General features: G+C 38.1%; 1 protein-coding gene across 1 annotated transcript in view; it reads left to right on the top strand.

The window, feature by feature from the left end:
- Positions 1-287: 287 nt before the first annotated feature.
- The window catches only part of mgat4b (alpha-1,3-mannosyl-glycoprotein 4-beta-N-acetylglucosaminyltransferase B), a 96,351-nt gene continuing 76,752 nt past the window's right edge, over positions 288-19,886 (top strand). The window contains exon 1 of the mRNA XM_043257666.1: positions 288-559. Coding sequence (XP_043113601.1) covers positions 463-559 — 97 coding nt within the window. The 5' untranslated portion in view covers positions 288-462. The remainder of the gene's footprint in view (positions 560-19,886) is intronic.

Below are 19,886 nucleotides of genomic sequence, written 5' to 3'. Positions count from 1 at the left end.
TGTAAGTAGTACTACTACTACTATTACTACTAATAATAATGAGGTTAGTAAGGCAGGATCTCAAACAATAAACAATGTATGCTTTATGGGATATGATATAAACAAGTCTACTACAGCTGTTGCAAAAAAACAGAGAGCGTGTTTCTTGTTTGACCGCGCGGAGGAGCAGCTGTCCAACAAAACACCGCGAAACACACACTCTCTCCCTCTCTCTCTCTCCCTCTCTCTCTCTCTCTCTCTCTCTCTCTCTCTCTCTCTCTCTCTCTCTCTCTCTCTCTCTCTCCCCGACGCACACACACCCTCTCTCTCGTATAAACGGCATCTGCCTGTACACAGTCCGTAGCGTTCTCGCCTCCCTCTCCTCTCTCATGCGCGCGCGCTGTCATTAACGCACGCCAGACGCGCTCGAGCTCTCGGTTCGGTTCGGTTCGGTTCGGACATGATACCGGCGCGCACCCGGAGATGAGGCTCAGAAATGGCACCTTCCTAACAGTCTCACTATTCGGGTTATGTGGGCTCATATCGTTATCCTGGTACACCGCTTTCAGCAATTCCAAAGGTAAGAGCCCGTGTTGACGCGTTCGCTCTGCGTCATGCGTGGAAACCAAACGCTTCTCTTGCATTCTGTCATGCATTCAAATGCGGCACTGAAGCGCTGGAGCTGCAGATCACCGAACAGCTGTTCAATGCAACGCTGCTGCCGCTCGGCTTGTCTTGTGTTTGTGCACCTTCTGTCTTCAACTGCTCCTCAAACTATCAAGGAGGCCTGTTGATGTTTACTGAAATACAAAGGCAACACTGTATAGCGGCTCGGCTCCGTTTACAGGTACATTTAGAAGCATATCTACCCGAATAACCGTTTTGTGAGGAGGTGCTGCTTTGGTTTGGGGTTTGATGTTGTTTTTACATCTGCACTTTCCAAACAAAGAAACTATGCCCCTTATCTCAACCTTTTTTTCACCCTAGCAAATGTTTGAAATGCAGTCATCGCTTCCTGGGGTGCTTGAAGGCTTCTTCTGAGAGGTTCTGGGCATGCTTGCAACAGCCTTCCGATGTTGATCATGTTTCAGTGCAGTTGGTATAATGAAGCTGGATAGATTTAAATCTTGACGTTTTCTTACTTGCTTGGATGTGACGGATCCTTTCTTCGGTGATTGATATCTCATATGGTTCCGTAGGAGGCAGGGCATAACTCGCTGAAAGTATGTGAACTGTGAGAAATGGGTTTGTGTAACGCATTACCTAAAATCGATCAGTTGGTTTTAAATCCTAATTATATCAAGCTCTATATATGCCCACATTCGCTCTCAATCCGTGTTCATTAATTAAGCCTCATGGTTATACCTGTGTGCACATAACACAATGAGCTTTTTTTAATACGCGAGAGTGCAGACTCTATTAGAGCAGGTTTGGAGAAAAGACTCATTTTTCTAGTTTCTCTCTCCGTCACAGCTTTTCATCTTTTCTCTTTCTCTCCCCTCTGACTCTTTAAGAGTAGCTGAGCCGGTCAGAAATCAAAGCGGATGTACTCTGGTTAATTGCTATTGCTTTATCAAGTGCAACACCGCAAAAAAGTTCTATAGTTGTTTACGTCACACACATTTCGTTTGCACGTCTTTCACGTTTGTGCGTGTGCTTGTGCTCTTGTCATTACGAACCTGAAGTTTAGAGTGTGTTTTAGTTATTTCTTGTCATAACCCACACAAAGCATGACTCGCGTGCTGAAAATGTGTGACATGCATCTGAAAATGAGCTTGGTTTGATGGTATCAGCTTACTGTGAGAACTTCGAGTTTGTTTTGAATTCTTTGCTTATTTCAGTTTAAATGAGCCTTCATCACCCTGGTTTGTGAGTGTGTGTGTGTGTGTGTGTCTGATGTAGTCCATGACATGTTGGTCATATCTCTACCCTAAACTATTCAACTCCAAGTCTTTATATTTCTGAATGGGCTCATCACAAACAGTGACCTCTAAAGGTTTTCAGCTACAATAGAAGCACACTATTATGCGAACCGTCAATAAAGGAGCCATTTTTTACTTTTGAAAAAATAGTTTCATAAAATGTTAAATATTTTCAAATTAAAACGAGCCGTTTAAAGATCTACTGCAGTGGAAATATAAATAAATCAATGAAGAAAAATACAAAATAAACATTTTAGTATTTAGGTGCTGATTGTATTGCATCCTCAGGATAATTTTTTATTATTTTTTTTAATCTTTTCCAGGTTTTAAGTGCTATAATCAGCTCCCCAGTGCATCTGCCAACCAAGGAAACATGAAAAAGAGTAAACCGGTATTTTTGTTTTAGTAAGTCTTTTTCTGCAAGCTTCTGAAAAAACAATCTGGCTCCCCAGATCAGGGATCGCCCCTTAATCTGTACATTTCCGCCTCATCATTTTCATTTCCAGTTACCAGTTCTAATGCCACGGTGAAAGTTTGTGCAAAATATGCTAACTTATTTTGTCTTTGGGTGCACAGACGAACACGGAACAATATTTAGAGTCCTACCTTCAGAGCAAAAGGGCGCGGAGGGGGGCAAAAGCTCATTTGCATTTAAAGAAACCTGCACGTAAATCGGGGCGTTTCTGTTTCCACTCAAAATAGGCATTTTAAAAATGCTGTAATACATGATCTGTAGGGTATTTTGAGCTGCGACTTCACAATAGCCTCAAATCACATTTTGTTTAAAGCGGCCAAATGCGTCTCGTTTGATATGTTGCGTTTCCAAGATATGGGGGACCTTCCATAGGCGTAATGGTTTTTATACTGTACAGACTATGTTTTATTGTCCTACACCTAAACCTACCCCTTACAGGAAACTATCGGCAATTCTAGATTTTCAAAAAATTAAATCCTATATGTTTTATAAGCCTGTTTCCTCACATTTGGTCCATTTGGTCCCCATAATGTGATAAATACCACACACACAAACTAGAACATAAAATGTAATTGTCATTCACAATAAAATAATTAAAAATAAAATGGTGCACACACAATAAGGGCACATCATGCCTGTATTTTGTTAACCGAAGAGATGCAAGCGTGCTGTCAGGCAGCCGCTGTGGTGATTAATTGCTAGAGCTGGAAGAATTAAAACACAAACATCTTGTACCTGTCCAGACATGCCTGTTCAACACACTCTGACACGGGCAGATCAAGAGAGGCATAATTTACCCTTTGTAATTACATGCCTTTGTAGTAGAAAACCCGTGAACTCACACCAGAATTTTCGAAGCCTCACAAAGGAGACCCAGAAATGAAAAGCATCATTTACTTGTTATTATAAAAAGGGAACTGTGAACGTTCTTCTAAATAACACATTCGGTGGAGGAGAGAAGGCCTAGCATGTTTGGAGTACATGAAGAAGAGTAAGGGATGATTATTCTGTGAACTATCCCTTAAAACCCAAAGTGTTTAGGAAGAGGTTCGGAGTGACCGCAGTGCACGGAGTATTAGATCTGTACGGTCAGTCCAGGTGAAAGCTCTTCCAGAGAGATGGAGAGAAAGCTCTCATTATCTGCATCCTGAAAGAGATAAAGATCCGGCTCGACCTCTTGATCTTTCCCATTTACTTCTTGTTTAGTCTCTTTTCTTTCTCTTGGTTGCTCACTAGAGGAGCGAAGCCTAGCAGGTATCACATTGCTTTTCATTCCAGCTTAAGCCGATGTGATATCTCAGTGATACTCCCCAGTTACCCGGAATCCTCCCAGCAGAGATGAGGCAAGGAATCCGAGCAACCTTGTATTGATTTAGTCTTTTGAGGAAAAAACTGGACGAGTAACCAGAGACATTGTAGGTCTTGGAAGAATTAGCATAATTTAAACGTTTGTCCAAGGCTTTAGTGGCTACTGAAATACAAGTTTCTCTACCAGTGGTTCTACAAAGGCAGATTACGTCTCAAATTCTGATAAGATGCATATTTCAGATTTATTGCTATTTTAGTCTGTTCTTATACTCGATTGAACTGAAACCATGTAAAGATACAGAGGTTATTGCAAAAGTAAACAAAAAAAAAAGTCCTTTAAATCAAACGTGAAACATGTGACAAGACAAAAGGACAAGGCATGCTAAATTTTGTTATTTGCATATTTGTCAGAGATGTTGTCAGCACCTTCAGCTGCTGAAAAGCTTAACAGCAACATCATACTGTATGCACTTTTTATTACAGTAACACACAGTGATTATATACAGCCGAGTCACGTAGCTGAACATTTCCACCTTCATTTGCACACTTGGATGAACATTTTAAGGCTTGAAAATACTTTTTCTAGTTTTTTTGAGGTTTCGTTTCACGCACGCTTACCGAGGCAAGTCTAATTTGGCAAAAACCGCATCTCATTTGGTTTGTATCTCTCCCACATCCAGTATTTAAGCAAGGCACAATGATTTCAAAGATTACAGAATAATATCGAAAGCGCCATGTGACAAAATTCAGGGTGGATAAATTAAACGTAGGGATGCTCTGTTGTTCAAATTGTGATTATGTGGACAAGTGGCATCGAATTTCTGTGCAAATAGATTGGTATTTAAATATGAAGTCTACATGTTGCGCAAATGTCTGTGGAATGAATGCTGCCGTTTTGATCTAGTATGGATACTGGTGATGTACTGGTGATGCTTGTGCTTTCTTAGGCTCAGCCGTGCTTCACAGGAGTCATTATTTCAGCTGAGTATATCAAGGCAAGTTCAGAGTGTTTGAGGAAATGCCATTCAAGCAGGTGTTTCGTCTAACGTGAAGGTGGTCACTTTGTTTGTCTTAAGTGCATGTCTAAGCGCGTCTCGGCACGATCGCGCGCCGGAGTGAGTTTTCACTCGTGTTAATTTGTTATGTAATATTGTGTAATATCCTCTGGGTGCTGCTCTGTTATTCATGTGCATCAGCCCAGCCAAAAAAAGGCTAAACTTGACTGAGAGACAGTGTTTTGATGAAAGCCATTTACATTATTCACGGCCAGGATCTGTCCTTCTGTTTATCGGCCTGTTTGGGGCGTTTCACATTTTTTTTACGGTCTATGGTTTCAACACGTCAACAAGATACATCTGGATCATGATTTATTTTTAAGCCATAGGTCAGTTTGACTAGTTGTCTAATAGCGACCAGCCTATGCGTGTGGTTGAGGTTTATTATTTTCATTAGACATTAGAGTTTTTTTTTTTTATTTTGTAATCTTGCTGTTGCACTATATGCTGTCATGGCTAATGTATTGGTTTTATTTCACAAGCTCGGTAACTATATCATTAAATATCTGCTATTCTGAATATGTATTTGTCATTTAAACACCTTTTATAAGTTTAAAGGGCTGAAAGGTCTGCCTTGTTTACACTGTCACTTTCAGAATCGGACTGAAATTCATCCACTTCTTCGAACTTTCTTCATACATAAAGACGTTCATTTTATAGCTACCTATACAATATGTTTTGACATGAACAAAACACGCCATTGATTTATATTTAAAGGGTTATTATTTATAATGATCAGTCTGGTGGGATTGTTCGCTTCAAAGGGCCCTGGCGTTCGACTAATGAAACTGGAAAATATGTAATTTTGTACATCCTTAAGTGTCGGAGCAGTACTTGCCAGCGTGAAATCTGCCGGCATGCCACTGTTTAGAGGCAGAAAAGCTTTTTCAGTTTGCACTGTGCATGCTAAATTACCATCTGCGACTTTCGAGCATTAAAAAGTACATTTGACGTCAAACACGTTTACACACTGCCTCCGAAACCTTCGACCATCGTAAAAAAAAAAAGTTGTGATCTGATTTAATTTTCTGCATTTAAACACCCATAACTAGCATTTCGACCAGACAGGATGATGACTATGAACAAACAAATGATAAAACGTCTTATTTATCATCTTTTTTTGCCTGTACTGTCATCCCTCAGATAAAAAGGAGGCCATAGCACAAACGCAGGTAAAGCTATGCATCAGAGTTGTTTAAAGTTTTGCCGTCTTCTCACTGCGTACTGTTGCTTGGAGACTTTTGTCATAGTAGCAGCCCCAGAGAGGGGCCCCGGGAGCTTAAGACTCTATCCTGTTGACAGAGAAAGTGTCACAAACAAAACAGCCATTCGAACATCTGAAAGAGCAGTTTAAAGCTTTGCTATCCTTGAAATAGTTACTTAGTACACTTTTATGGTAATAGATTAACACCATAAGCGACCGGTAAAGAAAATATTATTTGGATGTTAGCAGGGAACGGGTTTTATGTTAACTAGACTGCTTGTTCAATCCAGAGTTGCGTGCATGAATATAATGTGATATAATATGATGTTGTGTGTGTTCTGGTGTGATTCTTGCACCTTTGGAAAGACTTGAATTATTTAGGGCTGGAGTGGCTCTAGACCACTTGAAACCCTCCCTTAATAGAGGCCTGGCTGAAAAGAGAGCCAGTGCTCAATCCGGCTGACTGAAGCCCATCTAAATATTTAATTTCTCCAAGGCCACAAATTCTGACAAGCACTGATCAGTTTGCTATCAATGCTAATCAAGATTCAGAGCGTGGTTGTACCTAACTACAGGCAGACCTCTGGAATATAACAGAAACACATTGTTTCTATTAACTACTAGCGCTCTACTTTTTTAAAGTCTCTTCTACTGAAATGTAATATTGGGAAGCAATCGTATATAAATGTTTTCTATGGTAATTTATTTCAGTGATCAAAGCTTAATTCATAGCATCATTGCTCTAGTCTTCAGTCTCACATCCTTCGGAAATCATCCTAATATGCCGATTTGCTTCTTCTTATTACGTGTGTTGACAGCTGCTTAATATTTGTGTGGAAATTGTTATTCATTTGTTCAATAGAGCGGGATTTATTTGAAACATTAGAAATATTTTGTAACGTGTCTTTTACTGTGACTTTTGAGCAGTTTGAGGCGTCCTTGTTAAATGAGCCGAAAATGCAAAAAATATCGACCAGTTATAATTGGCAAGATCCATATTTTTCTATGGCTTTCTCTAGATCAACCTCTGGATCAAATAGAAATAATGAAATGTATCTAGAACTAGTGCTCAATCAGTATGGATGTTCATATGATACCGATGCAATATCTAGATACACACACACACACACACACACACACACACACACACACACACATATATATATATATATATATATATATATATATATATATATATATATATATATATATATATATATATATATATATATATATATATATATATATATATGTTAGTTATTGTAGTGTTGAGACAAATTGCTTGTGGTTGGCGTATTATTTATGTTACTTTTTTTTTTTTTTTTATGAAACCGCTCTGTGTGACAGTTTAATTTTGACCTGTTTCAAAAAAGAGGGGTTTATCCACACTGTTTCAAACAATCTGTGTGTAGTGACGTCATGATGAGCCGTGCAGGCATATGCACAGTGTGTGTGTGTGTGTGTGTGTGTGTGTGTGTGTGTATCAGGGGATGTGCCTGTAGGCAGGAACAGTCTTGTCTCTCTTAATTTAGCCCCGGTGATGCAGCTCATGTAGCCCTTTTCTTTCACTCATTATATGATGTGGCACTCTGCCAAAGGCTACATTATGCAAGCCACCCTCCCTCCTGACAGCACCCACTTGCAAACACACACACACACACATTCAGAGAGGGAGACTGGATTGAGAACGCAGGTTAGCAGGTGGCATCATTTATAATTAACGTGACTGATGTTTTACCTGTGATTTCCATACGGAGCAGCGCAGGTGTGTGCGCCCCATGTGTGTTCAACGTTTACTTCTATTTCACTGTGGAGCAAATCTGTCTTGTGAATGTTTACAAGGCATCCACCATCCTGCGACACCGAGGAGGAGTAACCATTCAAAACAGCAAGTCTTCTGTTATGATCAGCGCAGCAGACTACTGCAGTGCCAGGTGCAATGTACAGTATATTATAAATCCTTGCGAATGTATTTGTTAACGGTTGCACGGTCAGCCGGTCCTAAAGTGTAAGGAAACTTCCAAAAAGCAGTATAAAACATAAACCATGTGATCATTTTTTATGAAAAAAAGAGAGGGATTTATTGGGAGAGTTACTTAAGTCACCTGTCGTCATTTTTTTTTTCGGTTGAGCTCAGATGGTGAAGAATATTGGTAACCAAACAGTTCTTCGATTCTATTTATATGGAAAAAAAGTACTTTGGAAGTCAATGGCGACCTGAAACTGTTTAATTGCCCACGTTACTGAATATCTTCTTTTGTGTTTAAAAGAAAAAAGAGACTTAAGATGTTTTTAGTGATTAGAGCTGAGAATCGTTTATTGTGTATATATATAATAAATATATATATATAATAATATATATATATATATTATATCCAATACATATTTGTCCACTAGTCATAATCACAATTTTGTGTGGTGAAAAAAGTTCAGTTTTTATTTAAACACAACTTAAATTCTGTTCAATAATGACATTTATTTTTTGATTTGAGGAAAAAGCGCTTTCGCTCGTTCAGGGACGGAGATGAATTGTTCTGGTTATGGGTCAGAGCATTAAGGGGGCAATATGCCAGTGTACTTTGCATGTGCAAAATCACCCTCTCTCTGTCATATTCAAACACGCTTCATACCCCGCAGAGAGCAATGATGGAGAGAATTTAGACAGGACGTGACAGGCCGTTACTGATGTACTCAAGGCGTTTACTCTTTGCGCTCAGCAGAATGGCAGGATATTTCATCGTCACTGCCCATCTAAAAAAGCTGTCATTTTAAAAGGTTTTGTTTAGTATTAGACTCTTTCTATATTAATTTCAAGTCTACAGTGTGATTAGCTGTGTGTGTGTGTGTGTGTGCGCGCGTGAGGTCCTCTCAGTGATTAGTTAGTTATCAGGAGAATAGCATGTGACTAGAAGAGACCACGTGGGTGTTGCATGTGAAGTCTCACACACATTCAGACAGCAGTGTTAAGCCGCGGTCACATTGGACTTTTAAAATGTGAAATAACCCCATGCCCCATGCATACCATGCAGCTTTAGGTTTGTACGTTCTTAGACTCGATCTGTGACGCTTAAGTCCTCGCTTGGTCAAATAGATCTTCTATTGGTGTTTGCGCTTTGCAGATTTAAAGATCACAGCGATGTATATTTTGGTACATATAACACAAAAGTTGTTTGTAATTTGTGGCTTCATGCTCTCTATCTCTTTGATTTATTATATTATGCATATGTGTGTGTGTGTATATATGTGTGTGTGTGTGATAACAGGTCAACTAAATAAAATATATATATATTTATAAATAAATTGTATTACATTTACATTGTACTTACAATTTATAGCCTATCTCAACTTTCGTTTTTTAAAAACTGTGTATTTATCGAAGGTTCCTGAGAAAATCTATCACAATTTACATAGAAATAAAGCACATTTCCGGATTGCCATCTCATTAATAAATCTCATTTTAAAACACGAGCATAAGAGACTTATGTAAAAAAATTCATACCTACTATTACTTGTTGCAAAGGGTATGACTCCCAAAAAATATTTAAATTTATGTATAATATGCAGTTATATTTATAACTTATTTCATACCGTTTTAGAAAGAAAAAAAAATCTACCTCTAAATTTTTTACTTGAGAATTTGAACTTAAAAACGTTTTTTTTAAGAAACTAGCAGGAATAAGGAGTCTATTTCAGTGCTCCTGTTCTTCCGTCTCCTCTAAATCTTCGATTTTGTCAATATTCCTCTACTTTTCATCTCTACTTTTGTGTGCTGCACTTGATCGATTCCCATTTTGTGACCTCTGAACGGTCTGTACATCGGCGTTTCATGAAGGGATGCGCTTCTCGTGTCTTCAGAGAACCGTTTATCTCCCCTCCATTTTCTTTAAAGACGCGAAGCCGCCGCTGTGAAATCTGTGTTCAGGATTCTGCCCTCGCGCACCTTTTGCGCGGATGACTGATTCAACTTGGAGTTTAACCTCTCGTGGAGGCCATTGTGCTTACTTGCGAGTGTTTCTTTTTTTCCCCTATCCGTCATCCCTCTATCTCATTTGTTTGCTTGCTTTTCGTGCTTGAGGTCTGTCAGGAGAGGTCATGTTTACCCGGAGCGCACTAAAGCCAGGAAGGACAGATTTTCCCATAAGGCATTGCTCCCACGACCCTTTCAGAGTTCACTCTCAATTTCTCTGTCATACCCCATTAGAGCCCCAGACCTTTGATACAGGCCCTGACACCCACATAACCCTGTGCTGAAACGGAGAAATACACTCGCCCAGAGAAAGAGGAATGCTCTTACTGATCCCTGTTAACAGAACAACCTTTAGATGTGAGGAAGGAGCATGCGTTCGGTTTAAATGCCTATTTACATTACGAACAGCAACTGCAACGACAGCTTGATCGGTGACCACACCAACGGATCATAATGTTCATCTAAAGATCGATGTATTTCATTGCTATTTAGCTGGAAGAAATTGCCTTGTCAGTAATTGTTGTGTTTTTTTGGCTACGACTTATTTATTTTCACAAGGATGTCTGTAAGACACGGGGAAGACTGTCCTCTGTCCGTTTCCGTTCGTCTCAGTGACAGTTGTTCAGCTCATCCAGGTCCCCTGAAGTCTGAAACCTGCTCGCTGTCATCATTGCTTGTAAAGAAAAAAAAAAAAAAAGAGAGAGGGGAGCCCAGAGGACTCTCATGGCTGTGTGTCAAGGTCAATAAGTGTCTTAAAATATCAGGTCATTTAACCAAGGCAAGGTTATTTCTGGTTGTAAAATGTGGCTGACTTTAAAATAGTGGCTCATTAAATAATATTTTTTCCAAATATGAGACCACTTAATTTTATCGACACCAACACAAGTAAAAAGTATGTTTTTTTTTCATTTATTTTTTGTCACGTATCACGAGTGCCTAATGATTACTTCGACTTAAATTTTACTGGTTCAGATTTCATTGGCCGTTTCATAACTGCACATCCGGATCAATAGAGCTGATTAGCATTTGCCCCGGCTCACTGACCTGTATGAGCGTTTGTCCTGGTTTATGATGAGCAGGCTCCAAATGAACGCTTGCCAAGGGCGTCTGCATACGGTTGTGCCGTCAGGTCCAATGCAGGCCACTTCATCTTTCAGCAAAAGATTCTTTGCAAACTCTACGTTAACACTGTGGCCACTTTACCAAACAAAACATGCTCAAATGCTCTGAACAAACATATAATGTGTGTATGTATCTGTATTGACTTCAAAGCAGGGCCGGGCCATTAGCCAAAAAGGAATCATAACCGACATAATGTTATTTATTTTTTTAAATAATTGTTCAAACATACTTTCCCCTTAAAAACATACTACCGTAGTAGACATTATACGGCTATGTAGCATTCGTTAAGTGTTGTAAATACTATAATATACAGTATAATGCACTTTATTGTAGTATGGTTCAAAAACACTAACATTTCTGTAACTTGCTATAGTATTTTTTCACGTGGGCTATGTCAAAGTAAGCTCTCCTTTACTTTTGTAGTGTAGTTGGGTATTGGCTGTAAGTGTCTGTGGTGGGATGCAGAGATGTAAAGCTATACGCTGATATTTGTAGAGGTAGTCACATGAAAATGAGCTTTGCTTGTGTGATTCGCCAGTGTGACACATATATTTTGCCCAAACAAGCCATTTTTGGAGTTTGGTTAAATATCCACAAAACCTACAATATGCTTTAATGGTACAAAGACCCTTTAAATGTCAAAAGATCAAGGGAAATTGCATTTCTCATGCCATGATGCCTTTTAAAAAATGGCTATATAATCCCATTGCCTTAGGGACAAACACACATTCATAATATATATTTGAAAGTAATGACCAATAAATATTTTGTGGCCGGTAGCCTTCTGTTTTCTCATTTTACTACACCCACCGTGTGCAGTTGTGCCATTAAAGTCATGTAAAGTAAAGTAAGTGATTTAATGATTGCATGTTAGTGGATGCATTGCCATTTTCGAAGAGGCGCTTTGATGAGATGCTGGTGGGAAGAAATGATACGATGCAACGCAGTAATGAAGACACAATTAAAAAGCAGGGGGCAACATTTAGGGTTGACTTCAGTGAGGAAGATGCAGTGGAGCGTGTGTAGGTACACGGTGTGTTCATAATCCATAGATAGTTTGATTCCTGCTGCGCCGGCCATCTGTGCCTTCAAGAGTTTATGTTTGTGTGTCAGATTCACACCTACACGCAACGAAATATAGCAGTGATTTCAATACATTGATTGATTAGTTGACCTGTTAAAACAAAAAGCAAAAACCATAACAAAAAAGTTTGATTTCACTGTAAAAAGGTTGTAATACGTTATTTCTTCTATAATTTTATATAATTATGTATGTATGTATATATGTGTGTGTGTGTGTGTGTGTGTATATATATATATATATATATATATATATATATATTATATATATATATATATATATATATAATATTATATTTGGTTTGATTGTTTTCAGCATGCTTAGAATGTGACACTCACTTGCATTGAAAATGTTATTAAAGCACTTGACATTTAAAGAGATAAAACGATGTGCAACGTTTTTATGAGGCTAACATGACTAAAAGGCACGCATTTCATTATCATGTACATTCTTTGACCCATATAGTGTGGATAAATTCTTAGCTTTCACAAGATTTATGCTGAATAATAATGTGTCCTAGTAAATGACAAAACCTTACAGTGCAGTACATTTTTGTTTCATTCATTTTACTGTACTTTTGCGACATACTGTATCTGTTTTTTTCTGAATATTTTTAATACAGGCATACAAAATCCTGTAATTTCTGAAATGCCGTTACTTTGCAATTTCTGTTTTTTAATACTTTTTTGCAACCGTATTCTAGCTGAGGTGTTTTGTGCCGTTTAAGGGCTGATCAGTGAGACTTCACTGTGGTTTTGTTGTACGCCGCTCACCCGGGCCGTTTGGCCATTGTGCTTGTTCATTCTCGCCAGCCATCTGCCAGCGTAGTGCTTCCCGTGCTAACAGTTCAGTGGGCACGGCTCCATCCGAGGGTCGGAGGGACCCGTCTAATTTACTGATGTCAGCTCAAATGCGTTTTAAAAGAATTCTACTCGCCAACATGCTTATGTATGCCACCTAACAAACATGCACAAACGTGCGCAGCTACAGTGTGTTCTGTCTCAACCTTGTAGACGCATCTAAACGGAAACGTACATTTGCATCTATCGACAAAAAAAGGCTTGAGCAGACAGATGGTGGTGGCTGTGGTTTTACACAAAATTCACAAAAAAGAGCTCTACAGCGTCTACGATGCTCACAGGCAGGTCCACCAAAGAAGCCACGAAACTCTGTGAGTGAAAATCATAGCATAAGGAGGTATTCAAAACTTCCACTGTTGAAGGGGCTTTGGAAACATAGTCTGAAACACGGACCTACTGTATATGCATAAAAGACCGGCATGCTTTGGGCTCAACGAGAAGCTAAATGTGGTGTTTGGGGACATTAGATGCATCCTGATGCACAGGAAGACTTGTTTCACGGCCTCAATGGGCCTAATGTGTGATTCATAAAACATTCGTATGCCACCTATCTCGTCGTTGATGAATCGCACATCGATAAAAAACAATCGTTATTTGAATGTCACGTACCTAAAGACACCACTGTTTAGAAGCCTTGCCACTAGAGTTTTTATGACACCGAGAAGCAATACCCAGCAAAAAAGAGGATGTCGTCTCATGTAAGAAGAAACGGATCTTAAACACGCGTTAAGCTTGTAAGTGCAAACTATCAGGCCATGTTCATTTATGAAATATGCGTATATTAAAATAACAATGATATAGATGTTTTAATTTGACTGTATTCAGAACAAAAAAATAAATAAAACAAGTAGTTGTAAAATTATTCATATTTAACTAATATTTGTGTTAAATCCTTCACATGTGCAAAAAGCTTTGTTTGGGCACTGAGCTCTGATTTTTCAGCAGATTTCAAAATAAACTGTTCGGGTTGACGGCATTTTAGTTTTGATGAATAGATAATCTCATGCAGCACTGCGTGTGTGTGTGTGTGTGTGTGTGTGTGTGTGTGTGTGTGTGTGTGTCATCTGTGCGATCAGATGGATTAAATCAAAAAGACAAGAAATAAAATGCATTAAGTGTCACAAAAATGAGTGTAGCCTATATATGTTGCACAGTCGTTTTTCTTGTTAAACTGTATTATAAAATATATTTTGTGCAGTCCTATTTATTTTAGTCCACATATAAACTTAAATCCAGTCTTTCTCCGTGCTGCAGGTGCACGATGTGACGATTGAATCCCGTTTGCGCTGCTATTAGCCCGTGTAAAGCTAAAGCTCAAAAAAAGACATTCTAATTCTAATGGTTAACAATAGACTGTAGACTAATGTTTATTAAATAAGGCTTTTGCAAATTAGCTTTACTCATCAAACCTTTCCGGCTTGTATAGATGTAGGAAGCTTAGTGGTGATGATGTTAAGGTCACGCTTCCGTGGTGCAGTTTATTTATATTCTAACTTTAGCTTTTTACTAGAATTCAAAAGTCAAGAACTTGTTTGTGTGAATGTTGTCTTGATCAATAGAAAGTGTAAAGTCATAAACCTTTTTTTGGTCATATTTTTGCAAAAATCTAATGATCTAATGGGAAACTTTTCGTAGATTAGAATCAGGGTAGGGTAAAAATCTAACTTTTTCCATTAAGGGGGAATAACTGCACCCTGGTATTGATTTCCAGGACCAATTTTTACATTCTTAAAGGGCAATTTTTGTAATTGCCTTTTTTTTCCTGTGTTGTCGTTAACCTCAAATACATAAATTTAACAGATTACTCTACTTATTCAGAACGCTTTAAATTATTAACAGAAGCAACAATCTGTTTAAAATTATATATAGATTATTTCCTGTAGTCAAATACAACGGAAACAAATGTGCATCTCATGATAAAAACGGCTTGAGCAATAGAACGTGGTTGGTGTGGTTTCATACTCTGTGGCGGAAGTTTGGATATTAATATACTGCTGCCTGTCGATTTTGTTAATGCTAAATATTATGTTAGTGAACAGGTTTGCTGTCCCATATTAGGCGGCCTTAACTACTAAGTACTTTTAATTATTTGATAGAGTGCACTTATTGCGTACATGTTTTTATATTGTACACACATTAAAAAAAAAAATTATGTAATTACATCTGTAATTAATTTCTGTAATTACATTTATAATTACACTGTTGACCTATCCCTTACACCTAGTGTTGTCGAGGTACCAACCTTTCTGTATTTGGTAGCGATACCAGTAAAAATCCTTGATTCTCGGTACCAAAGCAAAACACAAACATGCTAATTTAAACATTTTTATTTCAAGTCAAACAAAATGACAACGTGCAAAATCAATGTCATTATTTCAAATTGTTTCAAGTTTTTCCACAAGTAACAGAAGTAAGAAACGGTAACAGTAACCGTAAACAGTAAAAGTAACAGTAAGCAAGTTTCACCCAGATTGATATTTGTGTTTTTAATTTTTTGGTAGCTAAATAAAGGGGATTTACTATTAAAATTAAAACATAGAAGAAATATTGTGTGATTTATGTCTTAAAAAAAGTTTTATGAATTTTTTTAATAAAAATTACTAGTAGAAGTAGTATCACATACATTGTACTAATGTAATAGAGTGTGTAGTGTATTAGTAATGGCACAATGTTTAAAACGAAACTGACTCAGTTCTGGATATGTCGTCTATGTATTTATGTCCTCACTGAGATGCTGAAATCACTGCGAGCATCACCGGTGCTTATGTAGTAAGCAAAAACGCAGAGGAACGCAGAACATAGGCTTACAGGATTCACTGGACTTTCGCCGGACTTTTCCAGCTCCATATTTATAGATACTAGTCCTTATCGTGAGCAAATGTGTTTTGCAATACAATATGACCACCGTAAGTACACTGTATTTGTTTGTTTGATGTAAGTACATAGTTAAAGCCGCCTAATACACAGTGTGACCCAGAGCTCTATAGGAATGTGCTCGAAAACATTGTCTATTTTTGCTCTGGATTTTGCAATAGCGATTAATAAAAAACATACGTAGAAATTTTTTCCACTTAAGGAAAAGTCACGTCATTCTGGATAAACATCTCAATTCACCGTTAGTCTATAGCGGAAGATCTGGAGAAAATCTCACTGTAATCACAAAAGATGCAAAATGAATGTGTTAATTACAATTTTTGCAATTCATTATTTATGATGAGAGGATTTGTGGGCACTCTCAACAGAACTCAAGACATTACTTCTCTAAATGCCTCAGAATAGCCATTGCATTCATAAGCTCAAGAGAAACACGTGATTGGTTCTAAAGCTCTCAATGCTGCAAAAAATATGATGCAACGTCCACAGATCTTCATGTAATTCTTAATGCCAATCGACATTACTTTTCATTTACACGTTGGCTTTTAATTCCAACAGCCATAATAGGTTCAAATTTAACCGTGCAAGGCAATTTTTGTCTTTGATTTGAATTTGTTATGCCATTTTTGTCCCAATCCCCCATTAATCTCTATTCTCGAACCAGGGTGATGTTAAATCTACATTCTATCTGTTTAATTCTCGAGGGTTACAGCAGGACCAGACAGTGGGCTGCATCCATTCGGTCTGTAATAGTGTGAATAATGAAGACATTTCGGAAATCTTTGTTGACCATTGCGGTCACTTTTCTTTCATGCAAAAGCACTTAATTTTACGTTTTAAATGTACACGAATGATAGTTGTGGGAAACGCATCACACAGTTTTGTCTAAAGAACAAACCAAAATGTCTCTTTTCTTGGCACTGGCTGCAGGGATACAGTAAAATTCACCCTTCAGTCTGTTGTTTATGCACCTGAGAGTGAATGCACGGCCTTTATAGTCTTTTCTGACTTACCAAGCCATTAACTTTCTCTGCATTTTCACTTTCATTTATCACAATAAACTAGCGTCTCAAGAAGTAGACGAATCAATCGCCAGGAATACCTACTTAACTACCCCCTCTTGTTCTCTCTTTCTCCATTAAGCTCTACATTTATCTCTCTCCCCCTCTGGTCGAGCTCTATCAGCCTCATCTCTTTCCTTCATTTCCCTGCTCAAGAAACCAATTGATTGAGCTTGGTCTCGCCGCTCATTGTGATGGTTTTTAAAATCTTTGTGCACTCTTTCTTCCTGCCAGAAAGACGGGTCTCGTAATGGGAGTGCTGGGCTTTCCTCTGCAGGCCTGAGAACGGGGACAGGGAACCATTTAGAATGATTAAGGAAAACCTCAGGGTGGTTTTACATCTCCTTGACCTGCAGCTCAAACGCTGGGGCGTCTGCATGGAGATGGACCTATTTCATTACGCAGCAGCATGTGGTGGAGGGATACGGAGGTTAATGGTGCTGTGTGGTGACCAGCTGTCGTGTGAAGGACACCGCTTTCATTGGTCTTTGCTCTTCGGAGCTTCCTTCATTTCAGCTGCCAGATGTATTGTTGGGTTAATGCTGCTGCTTATTGCTGAGCAACACAGCTTAATAATTAATGTGGGTAATGAGTTTTGTTTTTTTTGGTGATTAAATTGTTCAGGTGTGATATTGTGTGGTGGTGTTTGAACAAGTGCTGTCACGTGAGTTTCCACCAAATGTGAGGTTATCAAATGACTAATTAGTTTTAAAGGCTCAGTGTGCCGCTATATTAAGGTTATGTTCCAGTAATACTGGAGTGTATTCCATTAGTGATTGTTTTACTATTGGAATTTTTTTTAAAATTTAAAATAAAGGAGCATATATTAATATATATACTTTTACTATTTCTCATCACATCTACATACATTTGAATCTCTTATTCAAGCATCATAGAGTTTTGCCTAAATTCTTTTATATTTGTCGAAGTGCTTGCAATAAATTTAGTCTGCAAGCTTACAACTCTGAACGCTGAATATTATTATGATTATTATGATTATTATTGTAGACACCCCTGTGAAGCAGGAAATGTTGAGAGTATTTAAGTATGGCGTTGTATCTCTATCGGTGGCAGAATGCAGGCTGTGACCTGAACATCATGAACATCATTGAAGCGCGACAGACTTTGGCAATATTAACTGGAGAAGCATGCACATGTACACACTTCAGAAATCCGCTAGAAATATTAGGCCATCTGTGCAGCTTTAAAATACTTTTTTGGGATTTGATATGATTCTGCTCACAATAAAGGCCCTAATATCCTCTTGTCAAAGTTCTTCTTCACTCAGAGATTAAAAAACAAAACGGCAAATAATAAACAATGTGGGAGCAATGCTACGCGGATGAGTACGCTAAACTAAAATGCACTTTGTTCTAGCCAGGCATTGTTTGGAATGGTCATATTCATTTCTTTTGATTTCTTTTTGTTGTGGCCTACATTCTTATCTTGCATGAATCGCATTGGACATGGTGGGAGCTATTTTTAATTTTTTTTTAAGCTTTTTCAAGAGAAATCTTTCTGCTTGTAGATTAGCATCTCTTTCCTTATTTGGCTCAATTTAGTGACTTTGTAGATATTAGATCTGATTGGCTGCTTGTTGATAAGCATCTCTGCGTCCTTCAAAGTGCTTCACTGTCCTGCAGGTGTATCCGTGTCATCATAGAAACAAAGACACCCCTGTCCCAGTCTGTCCTTGAAAGTGCTCTGTTGGCCAGTCAAGGAATCCCTGTTCACTCACGCACTTTCTCTTTATGGAGGTGCAGCATAAAAACACACACATATAATAATTGCCTAAATGTCTCAGAGCACATGCTTGTAGTATTACATCAATCCAAGTGAAGTCCCAGCAGAAGAAAAACAAATACATGTCAGAATAATAGATGATCGGTCTAAAAGTAGAACTGAGAATGCCTTCTGAGTTTTCAGCTTCAGAATCACGTGAAACAAATGCTAGAGAGGGTTTTGTTGTGCTTTTAGTGCAAGCGATCAAGTTATGGCATTTATTTCGGTTTAAGCAGGTTAATTTGCCAGCTGACATGAGGTCAAAAGTGTCACAATCCGCTAAAGATGTTTTGATTTATTGTTGCAGTCATTAATGTCACTAAATATATTATATATTTGTTTCAGTCAAAATACAACATACTTTTTCTTATGCGTATTGTCTCGTTTGACAACATTTGAGTTACACAGCAAGTTTTAAAAGATGAAAGATAATTTGACCTTTATTAACTTTAACTTTGGTTATTACACACAGTGTTTTAAAAGTTGTTGGAGTTTAGATGGGAGTATAACAGAAGCAACTAATCAAGTGTATTCACTTAGATTTTTTTAATAATTTTCAGTTTGGATTTTCCTGGATTTCACAAAAAAAACTTTAGTGCATGACTGAAGAGAACTGTTGGAGAACACTACATTCTTTCATACGGGTATGTATGGGCTTGATGAGTTTTTTTTCGAGTGAAATTCAGCTTAGGTTAAATGTTTACTTTTCCCTGAACGGACTCTCAATGAACACACAGCCTCACTGTAGAGTCACCTTAAAGCATGTAAACTTTACAAGCACAAACATAAAACATAATTCATATTTTTAGACTTGTTAAAAAACGTTTTTTGTATTTGGTGTAATGCAATGTGTTCGTGGTTTGTTCAAAAACCGCATTATTTTTCACATACTGTACTTTATTGTTACTCTAAACCCTGTCTTTCTCAAACGCATGGATTTGTACGATGCTCATCATTCTGAGAAGCGAGGTGACCTCTGATTAGTCAGCTATCCAGTGTTGTAATTGGCCAAATACCTGAAGTGTGTAAGGGAAATGTTACACCCTTTACCATAACGCAATGCTGTGTCCCGGTGCAATGACACAAAAACAACAAAACGCGCTACATATGAGGCATTTGTTGCATCCAGTGGGGACATAATTACTGATTATCATGATTTACTACTGTCATTGGTTGCATTGCATTGTGCCTCTTAA

The sequence above is a fragment of the Puntigrus tetrazona genome, chromosome 14 (genome assembly GCF_018831695.1).
Source record: "Puntigrus tetrazona isolate hp1 chromosome 14, ASM1883169v1, whole genome shotgun sequence".
Lineage (NCBI taxonomy): Eukaryota > Metazoa > Chordata > Actinopteri > Cypriniformes > Cyprinidae > Puntigrus > Puntigrus tetrazona.
The sequence above is the reverse complement of the archived record's forward strand: the minus strand, read 5'-3'. Positions and strand labels throughout refer to the sequence as shown.